The following is a 20,658-nucleotide window of genomic DNA, read 5'->3' as shown; positions in this document are numbered from 1 at the left end:
GGGGAAAGCAACATCTACTGAGCAAAAGAGAGGAGGAGAGAGGGCCTTGTGCCCTGGTTATAGAAGTGGGAGGGAGGTGGTGTAAAGCACCTCCAGGTAGAATGGTGAAGCCACTGCCTTCCTGGGCTTGGTCTGGTACATGAAAATTGCTGGCTTCAGCCTTCAGGGCTACATGGAAGTGGATTACTACCAGGACCAATTAGTTTGCAGTTCTATTTTTTTATATCGGCTTGTCCAGCATTTATTCCCCAAATAACTTTAATAAGCAAAGGAAAAAGTTTTAGTGAGCAAGGTGAACCAAGGATTTCAAATCCGAAAGCCTTTCCAGAGCAGCAGCAATACTAGGATCTGCCAGAGGAAAGAGACTCTTTAATGAATTAACACAGTCTAGGGAATGTGTTCCCTGAGGCTAAACAGGGACAGGTCTCCTTATTCCTTAATCTCTGCCTGCATAGGCTTGATTCTGCTTCTTGATCTTGTGGAATGCATCTTCATCATAGCTACAGGCTGTGGGGAGACCTCAGCTCTGAAACCTGGGCAGTCCTCAAAATACTGGAAGCTGCCTGTGTTGGTTTTTTTTAATACTTGCAGCTTTTCATATGAGGAGTATTGCTGTACACCACAGGAACTGCAGGGAAATGTAGTAGCTTTAACTTCAAACATCTTGTGATAACTTTATAAAGAAAGAAATGTGCTATCTTCTTTCATTCCCCTGCCCTGGCATAAATGTGGTAGGTATAGCCTGGCTAGACAAAAAGGTAATGGATTTTTCTTTTTTTTAAAATCCATACTCTCCAGCATGGCTAATTACAAGAAAACAGCTTGCTCCTGCCTGGTAGGGGACTTTGCAGGCTGTAGCTTGGAAGGTCATGCTAAATCTACAGTAGTTCTCATGGTATGTTAATGTTTAAGTGGTAGGAGAGCTTCAGTAGCTGAAACTGCTCCCAGCATTCTTCAGTCTCCAGTAAATGATAGTGTGTTCCCTCAGCAACAGCAAACCCTGCTAGGAGTAAAGCTCTAACCTGCACATGACCCTGCATAGCAAAGGAGTGCTGGTATCTGGCAGAGCTCACACAGCTCTGGATGGCTTAAATTCTGTTTTAACAGCAGATAAGCTGAGAAGTGCTCTTCTGCTTTGAGAATAGGTAAAGGCTTCAACTCAGATGCCACTTGCAGCTGCAACTAGTATTTATTCCTACAGTTCCTGCCAATGAACTGAAGCAATAATAGTATCTGTACATATTGGAAACATCTGCACAAATTATTTCCTCTGCAGAGCTGTATTACACAATAGACAACACTGTTGAGCAACAGGTTTTAGCCCTTTCCTTGAAAGCCCCATTATGTAAATTACACTCAACTTCTGCAAAGGGATACTAAAATCCTCTTGTCAGTGTTATGGATCTTGATTGATGGCTCTTAAATGCACTGATCAAAACTGCTAATTGCATTGTGCAAGATGAGACTGCAGATCTGTTTTCTGATACTAGCAAACTTCATCAAAGTGGAAGTCATTTCCTGGAAAAGGTTAAGCTGTGGCAGAGAAGGCCTGGAGGTTTGTTTACACAGCCCCCAGACTGCCATAAGATGTTAACAGTGTATTAATCTGATCTTTCAAGGGCTCCATTAACAGCTTGCTTTGTTCTGTTGTGTTTTTTCTAGGGCACAGGAAACCTTCATGCAGTGGGATCATTGTAGAAGATTTTATAACTTCCTCATGGCAGACAACATGAAGAAGATCATCCTTTCTCACAGGTACTGCAGTACATCACTCACACTGACAGTATTGATTGGGTCAATTGCTGTATTGGATTTGTCTGCCTGGTCCTTTAAAACAGGACTCCTGAAGGGTTTAGCACAAGTTCCTTGGTAGATCTTTAGATGAACCAACAGAGAAGGTGAGCCCTTGTCGATCTCATTATACTGTAAAATAGACAAATATGCTTTGGCTATTTTGTTAGAAGAAAGACATTGTTGTCTTTTTGTGTTCTGTGGAAACTTGTTTAATGAACAAACAAGACATGCACAGGAAAACATTGCAATTAGACTTCAAAGTGGAGTATTCTGCATCTGTTTCACTTCTAGCCAAAGAATTCCCTATTGAAGGAGCCTCTTGTTCTGCCACCTACCTGAGGTAGGACTGATCTTCCAGATCTGCTGTATGGAGTTGCTGCCTATCAAATAAGCAAATAGTCAAACCTGTAGCTCTGGCTTCTAGCTGTTCCTCTAGAAATAGCATGTAGCCAGCAAAATACTTAACATTGCTGTTTCTGGAGTGCAAGTGTGCTGTAGGATCCCTGTGCTGCTGTTGCTGATCCGTGGCTCTTGCATAACAAAAGAAATTTGTGTGTTAAACAGGTGACATGCTCGATGTTGGTGTTTTCCCCATCAGAAGTTCTCTGGGTGGTACTTTGTAGGCAAGAAAGTACCTCATCTGTGTGTATTGGAAGATGCCTGACTGAGGGGAATATCTTATGACCTATTTCATTGAAGGAACATGTATCACTTCAGACTTCTGGTTCTTTGTTTACATTCCTGTGCAGTATGAAACACTTGTAGAAGGAGGGTAGCCAGTGTAGGATGATCCACGTAATTCATTCCAGGTTTACAAATATTTAGACAACTTAAACAAATTTGACCAGTGAAGTTAGGTAAGCTCCTATTAAAGGGTACTTAAATTCTTAACCCAGAGAAGGCTGGTGCTGACTTGAAGGGAAGTGTGTTAAGCAAACTTTTCCCATAATCACTTGTGCTCTACCTTGCCCAAATCAAACCTAGCCTCCTGCTCTGCCCTGCAGCTGTCTCTCAAAGGGAATAAAAACCCCTGTCCAACTTGTGGCTTTTGTTCTGTTTATTTGGGAAGAAGTTTGTTCTGGTAAAGAAACACATCCTCCCCTGAGGACAATAACCAGTGATGACAAGTGTCCATAGTAAATAGCTTTCTGCTAAGGTAATACCCTGAACAATTTCTGTGTTTGGGGTAGCCTTAAGTCTGTGCTGGGGGCTTTAGAACCAGATGTTGCAGGAGATGCTATGCCCAGCATTGCTAATGCTCTCACCCAAACCACCCACAGGTTTGGTCTGAAGCCAAAAAACTCTCCCTCTAACATGTAGCCTCAAGTCCAAATACCCTTAGTGCCCTCTGTTCTGGAAAGTTTCTTTTAAGAGGGCCCTCTCATGCAGTTTTTCAGTAGATAAGGAAAACATTTTTTCCTACAAGGAGGCTGCTGGGGTTTGTTATGTCTTGTTGCAAAGGTAAGTGGACAAACAAGCTGTTCTGGCTCCCAAGGAAGCCTCATGTTTATGTAACCCACTTCTAATCTTATCTTGTCAGATTTGGTAAACTCAGCTGTCCTTGAACAGGTCATGGTTTTGCTGCCCTTGTGTTATTTGGATGTAATTCTTGATGTCACTCTTGCAGGCAAGTTCTTTTTGGAGATAACAACATGAAGAAGCCACAAAGCCTGTCAGATGCTGATCTGGGCAAGCTCTATACAGCAACATCACTTATGCAGATTGATGATAACATTATGAGGTATGAAGGGCAATTCTCTGCTCCCCTATAGAACTCCAAGTACCTTCTCTTCCTAGTGTTGCTCTTGCATGCCTCTTGATGTGCCTGCAGGAGTCTGCTGAAATACAGTGAACACAACTTGAAGTTCTTACTTGCCTCCTCATTAAAAAAAACCTAGAAGAGGGGGAAAATCAAACTTACTGTTTACAGTCAAATCTTCTTTAAAATCATCCAGGAGGCATTTATTTATTGGTAACACTTGAACCTGCAGCCTTCACTAAGGTAGAAAGAGGAACAAAAAAATAGGTAGCAACAAAAAAAGGGGAATGTGGAAAGAAGCTCAGAACTGCTCATGGATTTCCTTAACTCTGTTTGAAAAATCTTCTCCCCATGAAACACTTCTGCTTTCTCAATACACAATAGGGCTGGCTGAGATAATGTAACCTTTCTTATTTGTCATACTAACACCTAATTAAGTGCTCTGCTTTAATAAGCAGTAGCCTGTTACTGCCTGTTCCTTGACAACAACATGGCACTTTAAGTGGCAGTGTTCATATCATGGCATGTTCTGTATCAGGCACTGACCCCTTTCCAAAATAAAGCTGTAAAGTGTTAGCTAAAAACTTATGACACTTTTGGCAAAGTGGGAGTATGATTGGCTGCTTATAATAAAACCATTCTTTGGGAAATCTCCCTGCTTGTCCCTCTTCACGGAGACCTTTCTAGTTTGGACCAACAGCTATGTTGTCCCTTATATTAAAGAAAAGGCACTTGAATATAGGCTTACTGAATTCTTGGTTTGGGATGTTGTGAAGGGATTTGGCACAGAAGTAGAACCACAGTGAATTCTGGGGAACTGGTCCAGTAAATTTGAGCTTTATAAGCTGTGCTGGGTTTGTATTTGAAAAGACTTTTAGGGAAAGATGAGCAAGACCCTAACTTTCTTTCATCCACGTGTACAGTTAAGTGAAGTGGGGTGTTTTAAAAGAAACACCCTGAGGGCTGCTGGTCTTCAGTTTGCATGTTTGACTTGCCCATGCTCTCAGAATGTTTGAGAAGGCACAGAAACCATCGAGGCATGTGCTGCCAAAGGGTTTTGCAAAGAGACTGGGTATTAAAAAAATTGTCTATGGAAATTGAGTCATCATTCCTGTTTCTGCATGTGTCCTCACTTAAAAGTAATAGTGACTGTAATGTTTCAGTAATGGCTGAAACAGTTGATATTAATGACAATCTGTCTATTTCAGGAAATTCCATGGCTACAGCTCACTGAAGGAGTACTATGAAGAGGAAAGTTGCCTGCATTACTTGCACAGGGTAAGCCCTTGCAGCAGACTGCTCTTGCACTGGAAGGAGAATACTCTGTGGTTTCTTTTGTTGATACCTGCAGATGCTTTAGGGGATTTTCAGAAATAATCAGGCACTGTATATTGGAGTGGGATTTCAGATATTGCTACCTCAAATACTGGGGCTAAATTCTCTGGGCTCTTAAGTGCATATAACTCTGGAAGATGATAGCACCCAAGAGATGGAGACAAAGCCACACACTCAGCTGAACTGGTCTGAGTGTACAAGGATAAAGTGGGAAATGCATGCCTGCATGGAACCTGTACCTTCAAGAAAGGCTGACTGGATTCTGTGGAAGAGACTCAGGACACTGACAGGCAGATGCTTGAGCAAAGTTTTGCCAAAGTGTAACTGAGATCAATTTCTCCTTTTTCTACTGAACCAGAGAATGGAGATGTTCCAAGGGAGTTTCCTGGACTTCAACCAAGGTGTCCATAACAGAGCTGGCAATAGCTGCCTGATGTGCAAAGTGATGCAGAGCGAAAAAAGGGTGTAGTTATTTCAGTTCTAAGAATGGGGACTCAGTCTGTTTACTCTCTGCCTCTTCCTTACAATTGGGATAGAGGAAAGAATTAACTCTGAAATAAGATCTTGATTGAGTTATGCTAAGATACTTTACAGTTGGTAGATTGACATTCAAATACTAACCCCTTTCTGTTTTGGTTTTTTCATTTCATGTCATGTTTCCTGATACAGATCTATGTTCCTCTTCTGTTGGTTAATGCTGCTGATGACCCTCTTGTTCATGAGAGTCTTCTATCAATTCCAAGAGCTCTTTCAGGTATGCTGAAACAGTCTCCTCCAGCTGGGCATATTTATGTACCTACAGCTTGCTTACCACATCACAATTCCTGATTTCAAAGCAGCTTGACTTGCCTCCTTACATCTGTAATGCTGTGGGAGGTGTGCTAAGCCTCTTTAAGTCACCAATTGCTAGAACAAGGCTAACCCTGAGCAGGAAGAACTTCAGTCCTTTCAGGCACCTGTTGCTTGTGCTGATAGCAGCAGGTTACATTCTTGAATGAAAAAGATTTCCTCACAGCTCCTTTGCTCACTGGGATTTAGTAGGAAGATGGGTGGTGGTGACAGTCTGGATGAAGCACAGATGAACTCCCCCTTTGCTGATGAAATGGGGACAGTGCATGCATGGCTCTGTCACTTGGCACGGAATTGGGATCTCTCCCTTGAAAGGAGTTGAGCTGTCTGTCTTCAAAAAAGGAAAAAGATAAATTGCACTTAGAAGCTCAGAAGAGGGAGCTGCTGCTGCTTCATCACACAAGAGAGTGGGTGCACAGGGTGGGAAAGCAGGGTTCATTCTTTTCCTGGTCAGAGGTTGTGAGCAGAGAATTTGAGCTGCTTTCAGACAGAACAAGCACAGAGAGTTTTTCACTGTCCATACAACAGGATGGCTGATGCACTGTCAGAGCTTAGTGCAGCTTGACATGATGCAAACAGTCCTAGTTCCAGGGAATGTGAGTTAAAGGTGATCATTTGTTAAAGAATGACCATTCTTACAGCAGTACAGGTATTGCTCTTAGGGCCCTGTCAGCAGCATTTCTTGGGCAGCCTTTGTCCTGGCAGCTCAAGATGCTTTCATTCTCAGCTTCAAGATGTTATCCTGGAACTTTCTGCCTCTTTTTCTTTTACAGAGAAAAAAGAGAATGTCATGCATGTGCTGCCCCTTCATGGAGGCCACCTGGGATTTTTTGAGGGGTCTGTGCTGTTCCCAGAACCTCTTACCTGGATGGATAAGCTCGTGGTGCAGTATGCCAATGCCATCTGCCAGTGGGAGAAGACAAAGCCTCACTGCTCAGAGGCTGAGCAGGCTGTGTCTGGCCAGGAGTAATCAACCCAAAGACTCTGGATCACTTCAGTATATCTCTGTTTGGGAACATCTTGTTTCCTCACCTGCTGCTTCAGGTTTCCATTCTCCTTGATATCCTATGGCTGGGGTTTGATCACCATGTGTTTTTTCCAAAATTGAGTTAAAGCAAATGTTAACATCTGGTCAGAGCCTCTTTGGATATCCAGTCACGTGGATTTGTAATTTACTGCTCTGCTTGAAGAATTGGGTTGCTGTCTGTAGCTTGTTACAGGGCTACTGAGCTAAAGACTGCTTGCTTTAATATAGCAGAAGTTTCACATGTCAAAATCTCTTTACCTGCTGGTCAAAAACTTGATCTGCAGCATTTGTTTAGGTGTAGATGATGGGATAACTGTGGCTCTCTTCTCTCTCTGGGTGCTGGAAAATCCCTGTACCAAGCCACAAGCCAGCATGTGGTTCAGTCTGTAAGCCACTACAGTGTGGCTTAGAAAAACAGATGCTTGACTGCAAGTGTAGTGTCAGCTTTGCACCATCTCAAGGGAAACCTTTTAGTACCTAGGAATGCACTTGCACAAGTGAATCACTTTAAAAATATTCAATTTTTCCATGCTTGAGCTGTGAGTGGATTGGGGTGGCTTTATGCTGCGTCTCCAAGTAGAGAAAAGCTGCAGCCTGGTAATGCCAGTTAATGTTTCTATGTAAACATGTTCTCACTTCAGGACCTGATCAGTCATCTTCTTGTCATCTTTGCCTCTTTTTAAATACTGTTATCTTTTCAGTACTGGATTCTTTGTTTGACCTGGGTCTTTTTAAAGCTGGCTCTGGCTTCCAAATGGAAACCCATGATTAAGAATCTGCAGGATTGTTTCTGTGAACTCAATTTGCTTGAAAGAATATTTTATTGAGAGCTATTGTACTTTCTTAGGGATTAATTGGTGAGGAGTAGGGTATATCTATTTAGATTTATTCCCCTTATGTCAGGGTAAATAATACCAAAATTCTTCCCATTAGTTTTCAGAGCTCCAGGTGGGTTTGAGATATGTGACTTGTCTTACAGTTGATGTGGAACTGGTGTCCCCAGCCCTGTGCAAATGAAATCACATCTTTGCATGGCTGACTACTTCCAGATCTGTGTAATGCTGTAGGATTACTGGCTTCAGTAAGACACTGGGCTCTTTCTCACTAGAATTTCTTTTCTACAACCAGACATCCCCTTCTAGTTTTAATGTGCAAAGTGAAGTGTGAAAGCTGTTTGCAGGAAAGCTGGCTACTCACCTGTGCTTTTCCCTCAAGTGGCAGCTATGGTCTGTGCCAAGATAGTTATTAAAGGAAAGTTGTCCCATGACAATCTGGAGACTGAAACTAGTGGTAAAAATCTTTTTTTTTTCCTTATTGTTTGTTCTTTCAATATTGTAGGGTCATTAATCCATCCATAGGGTTTCTTTATCACAGTGTCAGTGAAGTTCTTTTCCTGTCACAACTTCCCTCATCAGCACTTTATTGCTTCAGCCTTGGTCTGTGTTCCAGGCACTTTAATTTATAGCTTAAGGGTGAAACAAGCTGCAAGTCTTCAGTCTGGTAACAACAAACCTGGGGAACAAGCCTCCTGGACTGCCCTGTCCCTGAACTTCAGTAGGTTGAGTAGGTGGAGTTTCATTTTAATAAAGCAATAATTAACTATTGTAGCAAAGATGCTTTGTCATATCAGGAAATTCCTTTCATTTGCCTTAGGCCAAACACCTTGGCCTGTGATCCACGATGAACTGTGGATATCTGCACATTCTCCTAGTCAGTAAATCTGGGCTTCTTTTTTCTTCAAAGAGAAGATGAAACTAAGTAAAGCTACAGCAAGATTTGGCTGTGCTTGTGGCTGTTCCTTAAGAACTATTTTAGGGCATCAGTTAGCAAGGATATTCTTAGCTGATGGATATCTTGTCTCTGTGTTATGTTCTTATTCATACTGCATCACTAAAGTATGTCATAAAAGACATTTCAGTTTTTTTGCTTAAGTAGTGTTCATGTAATATTCATTGGGTATGACTTAAATATCTCCTCGCTTTAGCAGAAGTGGAGTGTAAACAACACATGTACACATCAAATAGATACAGTATAAATTTAGGTGTCTAAGTCTCCCAAAATGAGGTGAGCAACTGGGCAATTCTCAAAGCAGCAGGAGCTGTAGCTTTCTCTAATCAAGTGGAGATTTTTCTTTAAACTTGGAGAGCCTTTCTGAGAAGTACTCCTTCCTACCCACAACCCAAGCCTTCATACTGCAGAAGTGCCAATGCTGTGGACTTTCTGAAACTCTCCACTACAGAAGAGGGTCTCTGTCTTGCTCTTTTGCCCTGGTTTTGCACTTGAATCTAAAACTGTTCAAATCACTTGTGACTTAACTGAGTCTGGCTTATTTGGGGAAGGACAACTTTTGTTGTGGCTTTTTTGTGCAAGGTTTCTGGAGCTTGAGGTTCAGCTTAAGCCTGTAGGTGGAAGCAGTGTGAAAAAAACAACTGTTCTCTCCATCTCAATAAATTTGATGCTTCTTTCAAAGCAAGACTTGTAGTCAGACTTGCAGCAGTCACTTAGAAGTCTTGAGGAACTAGGAGAGGAGAGAATTAAGCTGCAGTTCATGTTATCTAAATTATGTATCAAATCTTGCTACTGACAATGATGGATAATTGATACCTAGTGACACATGAGACTTTGTCCAGTCCTAATCTGAAATACTCTTATCTCCCAAAATAAGGCAATACTTCTCTTGTTATGTGGGCAGGTGGTCTTTATTTGCCCAGTGAACCCAGCCTTAAATGCAGTCTGAATTTTTCAGTCATAGAGGTGAAGTCTTTCATCTCTTGTCAAAACACATGAGGCTGCTGAAGTGTGCACTTGAAGATCATTGCAGTGTGGTCTGATAGAGCAGTTCAAGATCACAGCTTGGTGAATCTGACATGTGCTCTGCTTAGTTTCAAACTGGGATTAGAAAAATCATTAGGAGAGCTCCTCCATGGGTAGTCTCATGGTAAACACACCTTCCCCATCACTGAATGTAAGTAGCACTTGAACATGAGCCCTGAGGACCCTCTCAATCAGACAGCAAGTTGCTGAACAATTACTCTTTGATGGTTAGGCTGGTCCAGCCATCACCTTTGCCATTTTTCTGGAGATATCTGAAGATGGTAAATAAGCAACTCAGACTTGCTCTGACTGAGCACAAGGAACTTCAGCTTTCACTACACGAGCTCTGCCAGCATTTTTAATAGTTCCTTTGTTCTAAATCAAGGTGTTTTCAGATGGGTCTGGCAGTGTTGTAGTTGCACTATAAAGGCAAACAGTGAACTTCCCTGCAATCCTTTTCCTGAGTGTTTTTCTGCAGTTCCTGTTTATGAAGGTATGGGTTACAAAGACAGGGCATTAAGTAAAAATGTTGGGAACTATTAACTCCAGTACTGAATTTAGCCAAGTTACCTGTGTGTCATCTGTCCTGGGTCTGTCACAATTCCTAGACCACAGCCCTTTGACACGTGGTGCCTTGCCCTTTTCCTCCTCCTCCCCTGACATCAGCATATCTAGAGACTTCAGTGACAGCTCTGTCAGAGCTTTTGGGGCTTTGCTTTTTGGTAAATGAGTTTTCAGACACTGAGGCACACCAGTGATGCACAGGGCACAACTGAGTGCTGACTTAAAGGACCTTTGTGGGCAGCCTACACCTGGCTACAGTCAGTTTCAAGGCTGAAAATAACAATGTATATAGGCAGTGGATCACTTTCAACTCTCTGCTCCTTTAGCAGTAGGAATTGAGTCATAGAAGCAGGGTTTGCTTTGCTTAATGTGTGACTTGTTATCCTGCAATCCCAAAGTTTTTGTCTGTTAACACTCCAGCGGCATAGCTGGAGGTAATTGCTCAAGTGGCTACATCTCAAAGGAAAGAGCAGAGAGTACCATCTTCAGGACTTAATTGCCAGTTTGGTCACCTGGACTGCTTCCAAGTTTTTCTGGAAATGCTATGCTTCTCTGGATCTTAATGAAATTCTTCAATCTTTTTTTGTGAGACCAGAGAAGGCCTGAGCTTTGTGCTGCCTGTGTAAGTCACTTGTTGTAAAGAACATCTTGTTTCTGGCTTGAGTCATACTCCATGTGTCCCTATCCCTTCTGGGGGTTGGTTCATTTGGGAAGATGCTGGAGCCACAGTGACTCAAAGCAGTGTCTCTTCTATGGCTTCTAGGTGAAAAGCAAACAGCCCTTCTTGGTGTGAGGACTTTATGAATTTTTCTCCAAGCTTAGAATGCCTCAGAGCAGCACCAGCCCAAGGGAGGGTGCCCAGTTTCTGTACCCTCTTCTCACTGGCAGTGGGAGTGACACTGGCCTGGACTTCCTCAGCTGTCAGGGCAGCTTAGGCACAAGTGCCATCAATGAGTCAAAGCAGCTGTCAGCTTCCCATGCTGTGCTGGAAAGGTTTCTGGAGCTATCCTGAACATCTGTACAAGGTGGCACAAAGCCCCTTTGCTTTGGTCTGACTGACAAGCTCCCGTTGGAATCAAAGTTCTTGCATGACCAGAGAGGAGATACAGAATTTTCTTCTTGGATCTCCACTATAGTTCTGCTGGGATGTTGACCCATCTCATGGTCCCTGCCAACTAAAAAGTCTTTAAAATACAAAAAAAAGCCAAATAAAACCCATTTGTATTTGTTATAACCCAATCCTACTGCTTTGCCCAAGTCAACAACTTTCCAAAGGGGCATATTGTCTCATTGTTACATGACAGCTTGACTGCAATTCCCAGTGACAGATCTCTAGCCATTCTTCTAGAGAAAGCATAACCTCTTTCTCTGACAGTTCCTAGCCAAAAAGGTGTGTAAAGAGCTTGGGAAGAGGAGACCTGTGCCCTTGTTTCTCTCATGCAGCTGTGTTAGAACAGGCAGAGTGACTTCCAGTGTTCTTGGTGAGCAGTTGACTATGAAAATATTTTCAATTTGGCAAAATTATATTCTGTAACTATCTCTAAATGCTGCCCTGAAGAAGCCTGTATATTGAGACACCCTCCCTGCTGCCATGTTCTGAGTCAGATTCTCTGGAGCTGAGAGCTGCAGGGGAGATGATTTGCAACTAGCAATGCAATTTTTCTATATCTGCTGATGTTTACCTTTAAAATTATATATAAATATATATTAAACTGTCTTTGATTTTTTTTCTTTAATTTTTGTTCTTGTGTGGTGTAAAATGGAAGTCATTGCAAAACAAAATGTAATTTTGTTATCTTTGATTCAGTGGGGTTTCTTTATTTAAAAATAAAGGACTTATTGAAGTCAGTGCTACAGCTAGTGCCTGTGTGTGAAGTTCCATATGTTGGCAGAGGCTCTCAGTCTTCCCTGAGGCCCAGCTTGGGGAGCTGGCTGGGGGGAAGGTGATACAAGCACTCATGGTGCTCAGGTCTGTCCTAGTTGCTTTTTGTCTTCTGGGCAAGAAGAGGTCTTTGATGCCACTCTGGTGGAGAATGGGTATAGCATCAGCTTTAAAAAACACATCTGCCATGAAACTACTGAAAAAGAGTGATTTTGCCAGTGGAATAGAGCATCTGTTATTTCTCCCTATGTGAGAGCAAATGCATTTCCTAAGCTTTCAGCTGCTGGCAGAAGAAACACAAACCAGCATCTCTGGCCAGGACAGTGACATCTTTGAGCCTGGGGTGTACAAAAGCACTGCTCACCTGACCCTAACACCTCTCCACTGTGTGATTTATTACCTCCAGCCCAGGGGAGGGAGTTGTGGAGGGTCACTGGCACTGGTGACCTGCTGGGGCAGCTGGACTGGGTGCTCTGTGGGACACAATGGCCTTCATCTGTAATTTATGGGCAATTGTGAATTAGCTGTTAGATCCACTTCAGAACTCCTTCCTGCCTTGCTCAGTCACAGCTCCCAGCTCTGCTGTGCTGCTCTCTGTCTCCCCATCAAAGCAAGCTGACAGTTTGTCACAGGAGTGGTGAGCAGCCAGGGGCACCTCCCAAGAGCTGTGGCTATCCCAGTCCAAACCCCAGAGGCACAAATGTGATACTCCTGTTTGTGTGGATGGGTTTTTTTTTCCCCTTGTTCTGTTTCCACAAGCTGCAATTGCTCTGCCTCCCAGGCAAGCTGTGCTGTTGTGTTTGCACTAGCCTGATGCTTGCAGGGTTTCCTTGGGATGGCTCCAGGTACAGAAAGGAGCCAAAGGAGGTGGAGAAGTGCCTTTTGCTCTGTCTCTGGACTCATGCACAAGGTTGGCACAGCCTCAGGCTTTGGGGCTCTCCATGCATGGACTCACCAAGCAGCTGAGGCTGCAGCAAACATCTAACTCCAGACAGGCCCTGTCCTCCCTGCGGCTTCAGAGCCTCTGTCCTGTTTGGTTTGAGCCTGAGCCAGTGCCCTGATGAATGTGGCTCTTGTCAGCACCCTCCACCTCGGCCAGCCTCGGGTGGGGGGCTGACCTGGCTGATGAAAAGGGCCCATGTGGAGCTGGGACAGGCTCAGGGAGAAGATAACCTGGGCAGAGACCAGGAACTTGCTCCTCTCTGAGCCCCGCTGCTGGCCAAGGGAGGAGATAGTTGGGAATAGGTGTCCAGTTGGCTCTTTGGAGGAGATGCCTGGCTCATGAACCAGAGCAGCCTCCCTTGCTTGGGACAGCTACTCATGCCTCCCTCCTCCCCACCTGAGCAAGGTGCACTTAGTGTCAGGTGCAGCCTGTTTGCTGCACAGCTGCCAGCCTTTGCCCTCCATGGTGACTTTTGGTAGGGCTTCCCTGAATGAGATCCCTTTTACAGTGCAGTGCTAGGAGAAACAACCTTGCTGAGGCTTTTGAAGGATTTAGGAGGATCTATCTCCTAGTCCCAATGGCTCCTGCAGCTTCTGTTCTCCTCCCTACCCAAGCAGGAATTAGGCAGAGACAGCTCCACCTGGGACCCTGGTTGGGTTTTTGTTTGCATCTGTTTTCCCTAGTTAGAGCAGATAGTTAGGAACTGGGGGCCCTTTCTCAGGCAAGAAAGGGACTTGATCTGGAATGCAGGGGAGATGGAGATGATCCTTGGTCCTGGTGCCAAAGTGTAGTCAGTGATGAGGGAACTGGGGTCTCCTGCCAAATGCTGGCACTCCTGGTCTCCTTAGAACCAGCAACACAGCCAGCACCCAAAAAGCTGTGCCCCTGTTTCCTCACCATGAGGCACCACAGAGCTCTGCTGTTAAACTCTTTATTTCTCCCTCACTGTAGCCCTCCCTTCCCAGAGCAGACACTCTCCTGTCCTCCCCTCGCAGCTCCAGGAAAGGCTGTGGGAGAGGGCTGCTGGCCTCCTTTCTCCGTGGCTCCGGAGGGAAGGATGCTGTGCCTGGGAGGGACAGCCCTCTGCCTGGAGTGGGGACAGGAGGGACAGGCGTGGGGCAGCACCCCCAGGGTGCTTCAGCACGAGCAGTCACTCAACCAACGCTACAGGAGGGAGGTGGCTGGGGTTAGAGGGCCACCTCTGGTGCTGTGGCACAGGGGAGGGCAGCAGGCTGCTGCTTTAGAGAGCCGTGTCCTCAGATTCGATGCGAGGCCCAAAGAGCTTCTCTGCAGTGGCTTTGCCGTCGTACTTGGGCAGGTTGCCACCAAAGTCTGCTGGCAAGATGTCAGCGTCGATCTCCTGGTAGAAGGATTCCAGCTCCTCACCGTGCACAAACACCTGGGGGCAGATGGGAGTGACCCTCAGCAGAGGACCAGGATGGCTCCTCCCAACTGCTCTGTTTCACCCAAGGACGTGTCTTTGCCTGCAGGTCCCTTTCCCACACTCACCCTCTCCAGCAGTTTGCTCTTCAGGAACGGTTTGACCACGTTGTAGGTGGTGGTGAAGTACCAAGGCTGGTGGATGAAGTGGACGGCCTTGAACCGCGCTGGGAAGGAGTCCTAGGATCCCAAACCCAGACACAGGTGGTTACAGATGGTTACAGATGGTGCTGTCCACCCAGTTCTGAGCAGGCAGCAATGGATACACCAGCACTGCCATGGCTCTCCTTGCTCCATGTCCCCTTCTCTGTTCTGACCCTGAGGATCAACCATCCCGGCCTCAGGAATACCAGGGAGCTGAAGCACCTCCCAGACAGCTCACTGCTCCCACCCCATGAGAAGGACCTTTCCTGGGAAGAGCCAAGTGCCTTTGGCATTTGGTCCGAGGGCAGAAATCCCGGAGTGCCTGTGAGTCTCCATCCAGCATGGACCAGGCTGGGCTGAGGGGCTCATGAGGAAAGACCTCCAGGCCATGCTCTAGGATGCTGCAAGGAGTGGTAATACTGCTTCTGTCAGGCATTTGAGAAGGCAGGGAGATGGGGTGGGGAAAATTTCACAGGATTAAGCCAATTAGCTGGCAGGGCAGGGAGAGGGTGATGGGGAACAGCCTCTCATTATGCTTTCTCATTGTTCCAGCATGGTGACAACCCCAAACCCTACTAGCCCTGCCTCTGAGCTCCCTGCTTGCCCAGGGTCCCCTCTGCCACTGCTGGGTGCAGATTTTGCCACCTCACCTGCAGCATGTCCACCATCTTCTTGAGCTCGGAGGGTTTGATCCCTGATGCCTGCTGCATGGTGAAGCCCTTGAAGTTCTCAATGATGCAGAACCCATTGATCTGGGTCTCTTCATTCTCCAGCAGCTTCTCCAAGATAATACAATAGGCACGAAGGATCTAATGGAGAGGAGAGACAGCAGGGTCTTGTATGTACCTCCCATAGACCCTAGGGGGTACTCAGGAAGAGTCCCATGGAGTTATCCAGATCTGTTGGACTCCAGCCAGCTTGTCACAGCCAGCCTCCAGATTTCGGAGCAGGGAGGGGGTGACCACATGCTCTTTTCAAGTCGTGAGCATCAGATCTGGATCAGTGATACACTGAGACCAGATTCAGAGCTGAGCAGAAAAGGAAACTGGGAGAAGATTTGAGTTACATGCCTGAAGACCTCTTCGCCAAGAAGCCCTTCCCATGCCCTAGGCCTCAGTTTCCTCCTCTGCCCTTGATTTAATTGTGTGGTGTCTTTCTTCAGCCCATGTTACATGGGCTGGGGGATGCACACCCTGAATTTGCCATCTTGCACTGCATCCTTTGGGGTGGACCATGCTTTCCCAGGCTCCCTCAAAGGATAAATGCAAAGGGTACAGATTTACTTCCTCCTGTGTGGCTGGATGGATGCACGTCTGTCAGGAGGCTGTGCTCAGACGTGCCGAGCGGGACAAGCCCAAAAGCTCCGGGCTCACCTCGTCGAAGGTGATCTCCTCGTAGTCCCAGTTCTCGATGTTGAACAGCATCACCACCCGGCCGTACTTGTCCCTGCTGGCCAGGATGCCGGGGTAGCCGGCCTCGATGGTGCTGCGCACGGCCTCGGGGCTCAGGTTGTCAAACAGCTCGGGGTACTGCTGGCGGAAGTTCACGTAGCCTGGAGAGAGGCAAAAACTGGCAAAACTGGCTGCTTGCCCAGCCTCAGGAAGCTGGGGGAGCTGCCAGAGATGGGATGGTGAGATGTCAGAGCCCCAGAGCTGTGGAAAGCTCTGCCTGTGGCCCACATGGGTCAGGTCTCCTCCAGCAAGGGGGGAAAGAGAAGCTCAGCAGCAGACCAGCCCCAGCATGCTCGGTGTTATCCCTCCCCTTGCCAGGAGCTTCCCACACCTGCTTTCTCTTCAACACCTTAAAAAGTAGATGAAGTAATTTCCCCCCTCATTTCCCTTCTCTCCTTCCTCCCTGTTTGGGTGAAAACCCCCATCTACCCTCTCTTGGCACCCTGCAGGCACAAAGTAAGGAATTTCATCCTGGGAAAATACAGGCAAACAAAACAGCTCGTCTGAGAGCCAGCACTGATAATTACAACTCATTATCCCCTAAGCTGACACAAAGAAGAGCAGAGCTGGAGCCAGGCAGGTTCCAGTCAGCAGCCCCCCTCTGGGCTGCCCCTCTGCTCCCCCTCCATCCCCTATGGGTCACTCTCAGTGTGAGGAGAGGGTGCCACAAGCACCCCAACCTGTCCCCAGGCCTCGAGATGCCCCAGGGGTGCAGAGCCCCCCAGGCACAGTGCACAAAGCATGTGGAGGTGCAGAACTGGGCTCCTTACAGGGGTACAGAGGGGGGAGTGTAGGGCATGTACAGGGCATGGGGGTCTCAAGGGGATGCAGCCCAAGCCAGCTGGGTTGGCTGCACGAACAAAATCATCACCAAATGTGAGGGTTTTTTCCATTTTTTGGGGGTAAACTTGTAGGGAATGGGACTGCCCTGGTGCTGCAGGATGCCTGGTGTCACCCTCATTTATTTCCTTCCCCATCCCAACCCCTTCCAACCCCCTCAATCCTGACTTTTTCTATTCACCCCCTCTCTTCAAACCCTGACTTTTTCTATTTACCCCCTCCCTTCATTCCCTTCCCATGTCAGGGTCCTGCTCTGCCAGCACAGCCCAGTCTGGGCTAGGAGGCACCAGCACAGGGCTAGGAGCTGCTGGGGGATGTGTACCCTCGTCCTCACCCAGCATCACAGCCCAGGAGCCCTCCCCACCTTTCAGCAGGTCGTAGGCTCTGTGGACATCGAACTTGCGAGCGCGGATGAAGCGGAGCAAGAAGGAGTCGTCCCTCTCCTGCACCTTCTCGGCCACCTTCTGGCACACGTCCTCGCCGCCCGCCCGCTCCTGCACCAGCTCCCGCAGCGCCTTCACCGCCACCTCCCTCTTCTCCTCCGTCTCGTTCAGCTCATCCTTTGCCTGGGGGGAGCAGAGAGGGGACCCAGTGATGGGCGTGCTAAAACACCCCGGGGGTCGTGGAGGCACCCAAAAACTGGGGGAGGACAGTACAGCTGCTTGCAGCATCCCAGCCTAGGGAGGGCAGGGTCACTCAATCCCCAGTTGTAGATATTTTGGTAAGCGCATCCCCCCCAGTGCAAGAGACAGTCGAGAGTCTCCCCTGAGGAGCAGGAGCCTCGGGCTGCTCCTTCCCCCACAGCTGCCTCACCTTCTGCAGGGTGTGTGGGGGGATCTTCTCGCACCTCCCAAAGACGGGGCCGTGGTCCTTGGTGGTGAGGCGCTCCAGCTTGGAGCGCAGCGCCTGCTCCTCCTCCGACACGATCCGGAACGTGCCCGTCTGCGGGGAGGACAGCGTGTGGGGGCTGCCCACACTGCCCCCCAGCTCCCTGCCCCGCCGCAAGTCTCCTTGAGGGGTTTGGGGAAGGGGAGAGGCTCCACACGTGCACCCAAGGGGGTGCAGCGGGATAGGGATGGGCTGTGTGCTGCTCAGACTAAGGTGCACGCTGTGCACCCCAGCCAGCACTGCAGGGAGGGCACTCAGGGCCCAGAGGAGCTCCATGGAGGGCACTCAGGGCCCAGAGGAGCTCCATGGAGGGCACTCAGGGCCCAGAGGAGCTCCATGGAGGGCAGTCAGGGCCCAGAGGATGGGGCAGCGTGGGGACAGTACTCACAACTGCAGACATGCTGTCCTCTGTCTTCTGTCGGCAGCAGGACACTGGCAGAGGGAAGGAGGAATCAGCACGCATCCAAATGGTCTCCACGGCCCCCCTTATGCCCCATTTCTGCACAGCTTGCACAGATGGGGGCAGAAGTGGGTGTCCAGAGGACATCCCCAAGCCTCCTCAGCTCCATCACCTACTGCCTGCATCTCTGCCTGCCCGAGGAGGCTGAGCAGCCTGGAGAAACACCAGGGATGTTTGCAAAAGCAGCTTAAAAATCTGTGTATTGATCATCTGATACCTTCATATGTTTTTCTCCCTCTGCCTTTCCTCTTTGGGTTGGGGGCATCTCAGCCTGCCCTCACCCAGGTGGTCTCAGACCATTGGCAGAGGCGAACAATCCAACTTTGGCCAGGCAGCCAGCTCATCCTTTTATTTCTACTATCAAAATAAATAATATTACCAAAATAAATACTCATCCCCAAAATATTTCCCAAACTCTCAAGTCTCACTGCTCCACCAACTGCAAGACTGGACTGTAAACCTCTCAGCATCTTTCCAAGGCAGTCTGGGTGAAACACTTTGTTCCCATCCACGAGGAGGAGGGCTGCCTTCATCCTGCCTCCAGCATCTACCCCTGCCTGGCTGTGGCAGCAGCTCCAAGCCCAGGCTGTGTGAGGGATGCTTGGCTCCAGCTCACCCATTCCCCAGGGGCATCCTCTTTCCCTCCACCTCCTGGGAAAGTCATAGGCATCCCCTTGTTCCAGGCATCAAAACCAATTCAAGCCCTGGAGGTGCCAGATCGAGTGAGGTTGATGGTCTTCAACGCAGTTCTTCCAGCTGAAAAATGTCCTGGATACTCACCAGGAGGAGGAAGAGCTGAAGTGTCCTCAGCAGGCGAGTGCACGGAGCTGAGAGGGAAGCAGGGCTGGTGAGGCCGGAGTGGAGCAGCAAGGAAGCCGGGCAAAGCTTTGTAGAGTCACCGGGTTGGGATTAGACCGTCACAAGGCATCAACTCACTGCAGCTTTGTAATTAAGTCAGCCCAGCTCAGGAAAGAAACCCCATTAAAACATTACAAAAGGCAGCTGAGGAGAGGGAAGGAGGGAGCTGGGGCTCCACCAGCAGCCGGGGCGTGCGTGGAGAGGCGGGCTGGATGCCGGACCCGATTAACAAAGTATAAAAGCTCCTTGTTGTGTAACTCGCTCATTAGCACGGGGCAGGGGCAGAGGCAGGTGGTGGGCAGCCTGCCATCCCGGCCTGCTCCCCGGGGTGAGCAGGACAGGTCTCTTCCCCAGCTTCTGCCCCAAAAACCCTGCCAAGATGCTGCTGTGAATCCAGCCGTGTGGGCAGGGTCTGTGGCAGAGGATGCTCCTGGGGCTCTCCAGTTCCTCCCCTATGAGGCCTCCCAAACCAGCATCCATACAAGGCCCCTTTCAGCTTTTATAAAAAAAAGACATGAGCAAAATTTCGACAATGCCCTCAAGTGATGATTGACTGCTCAGAGCTCTGGGAACTGGAACCCATTCCAGCCCCAGGGAGATGCCCCAGGATGTGGCAGAAACAAAGCTCTGTCCACATGTGGGTGCAGCAGGATGGCAAAATGGGTTTTCTTTGATGCCCCAGCATGCTGAAGCTACATAGGGCAGGACAGCCCTTGCAGCCTTAATTCTTTGGGTTAAGGGTTGTGGGAGCTTGTGAAGATGTGGAGAGGATGGAGCTGTGCTCAAGCCCAGGAGAGGAGCTTGGCCAGGCTCTTACCATGATGGGGATTTTGGGGAGGTGGCAGGGCCGGGCTAAGCACCAGAGCAGGGCTGAAGGGGCTTACACAAGGCATGTTTTGTAATGCCTCTGGGATTTAGGGATTTGGTTTCCACACAGGGCTGTCCTGCAAGTGCAGCTGAGACCCCGATGTGAGGGAGGGAGGAGGAGGAGGAAGGCACGAGACTCCAGATGAAAGGCTGGGGTGCTGCTGAGGGAAAATTCGGACCGTGCCAAAACCCAATGCCAATGTGGCCTGAGGCAGTGCACTGCTCTTCAGAGGAGACCCCCAACCCTGCCATCCCCTTACCACAGCCCTGGTGCAAGGCTCAGCTCCCTCCTACAGCACATTGGACATTTGTGCACAGCTCAGCACAAAACAGTGCCTAACAGGGGTACATCATCAGCAAGGGGTTTCCCAAATAGGCCCAATAATGCTCTGTTGGGGTGCCAGAGAGAACCTGCCATCCCTGAGGCACCTGGGCATCCTGGCCAGCGTGGTCATCGCAGGTGAAATAGCTTTGCAGACACATGTACCACGCCGGCATCACCAAGCAGTGTTTTGTCCTGGGTGAGCGGGTCTCAAGGGGACCCACCCCGATGTGCTGTGACAGATCCCTAGGCACACCTCTGCTCCAGCTGTGGCTATCCCCCTGCCCACAGCCCATGGCAAACCCGCTCCCCTCGCCCAGCAGCTCCAGCTCCCGCTCCACGTGAGCGGGCGCTTGCGAAAGCTCCCACGCCGTGCTGGCACCGGACCCTTGGCCAAATCCCGCTGCTTAAAGGCGGGCTA

The 20,658-nt window shown here is 48.2% G+C and overlaps 2 protein-coding genes across 3 annotated transcripts in view; one reads left to right on the top strand and one right to left on the bottom strand.

Annotated features, from left to right (window-relative positions):
- Positions 1-12,002, top strand: part of ABHD2 (abhydrolase domain containing 2, acylglycerol lipase) — a 38,484-nt gene extending 26,482 nt beyond the window's left edge. For both annotated transcript variants that reach the window (XM_064389731.1, XM_064389732.1), the window contains exons 7-11: positions 1,663-1,755; positions 3,422-3,535; positions 4,762-4,831; positions 5,558-5,642; positions 6,511-12,002. In XM_064389731.1, coding sequence (XP_064245801.1) covers positions 1,663-1,755; positions 3,422-3,535; positions 4,762-4,831; positions 5,558-5,642; positions 6,511-6,707 — 559 coding nt within the window. In that variant the 3' untranslated portion in view covers positions 6,708-12,002. The remainder of the gene's footprint in view (positions 1-1,662; positions 1,756-3,421; positions 3,536-4,761; positions 4,832-5,557; positions 5,643-6,510) is intronic.
- A 1,530-nt stretch (positions 12,003-13,532) lies between these two features.
- Positions 13,533-18,205, bottom strand: RLBP1 (retinaldehyde binding protein 1). The gene is made up of 7 exons (XM_064388773.1): positions 18,119-18,205; positions 17,656-17,784; positions 17,207-17,408; positions 15,925-16,103; positions 15,202-15,360; positions 14,477-14,587; positions 13,533-14,366 (listed from the first exon to the last, which is right to left on the bottom strand). The coding sequence occupies exons 1-7, from the start codon at positions 18,191-18,193 to the stop codon at positions 14,208-14,210; spliced, it is 1,014 nt and encodes a 337-aa protein (XP_064244843.1). The 5' UTR covers positions 18,194-18,205; the 3' UTR covers positions 13,533-14,207.
- Positions 18,206-20,658: the final 2,453 nt, after the last annotated feature.

This window comes from Passer domesticus, chromosome 14 (genome assembly GCF_036417665.1).
Source record: "Passer domesticus isolate bPasDom1 chromosome 14, bPasDom1.hap1, whole genome shotgun sequence".
NCBI lineage: Eukaryota > Metazoa > Chordata > Aves > Passeriformes > Passeridae > Passer > Passer domesticus.
The sequence above is the reverse complement of the archived record's forward strand: the minus strand, read 5'-3'. Positions and strand labels throughout refer to the sequence as shown.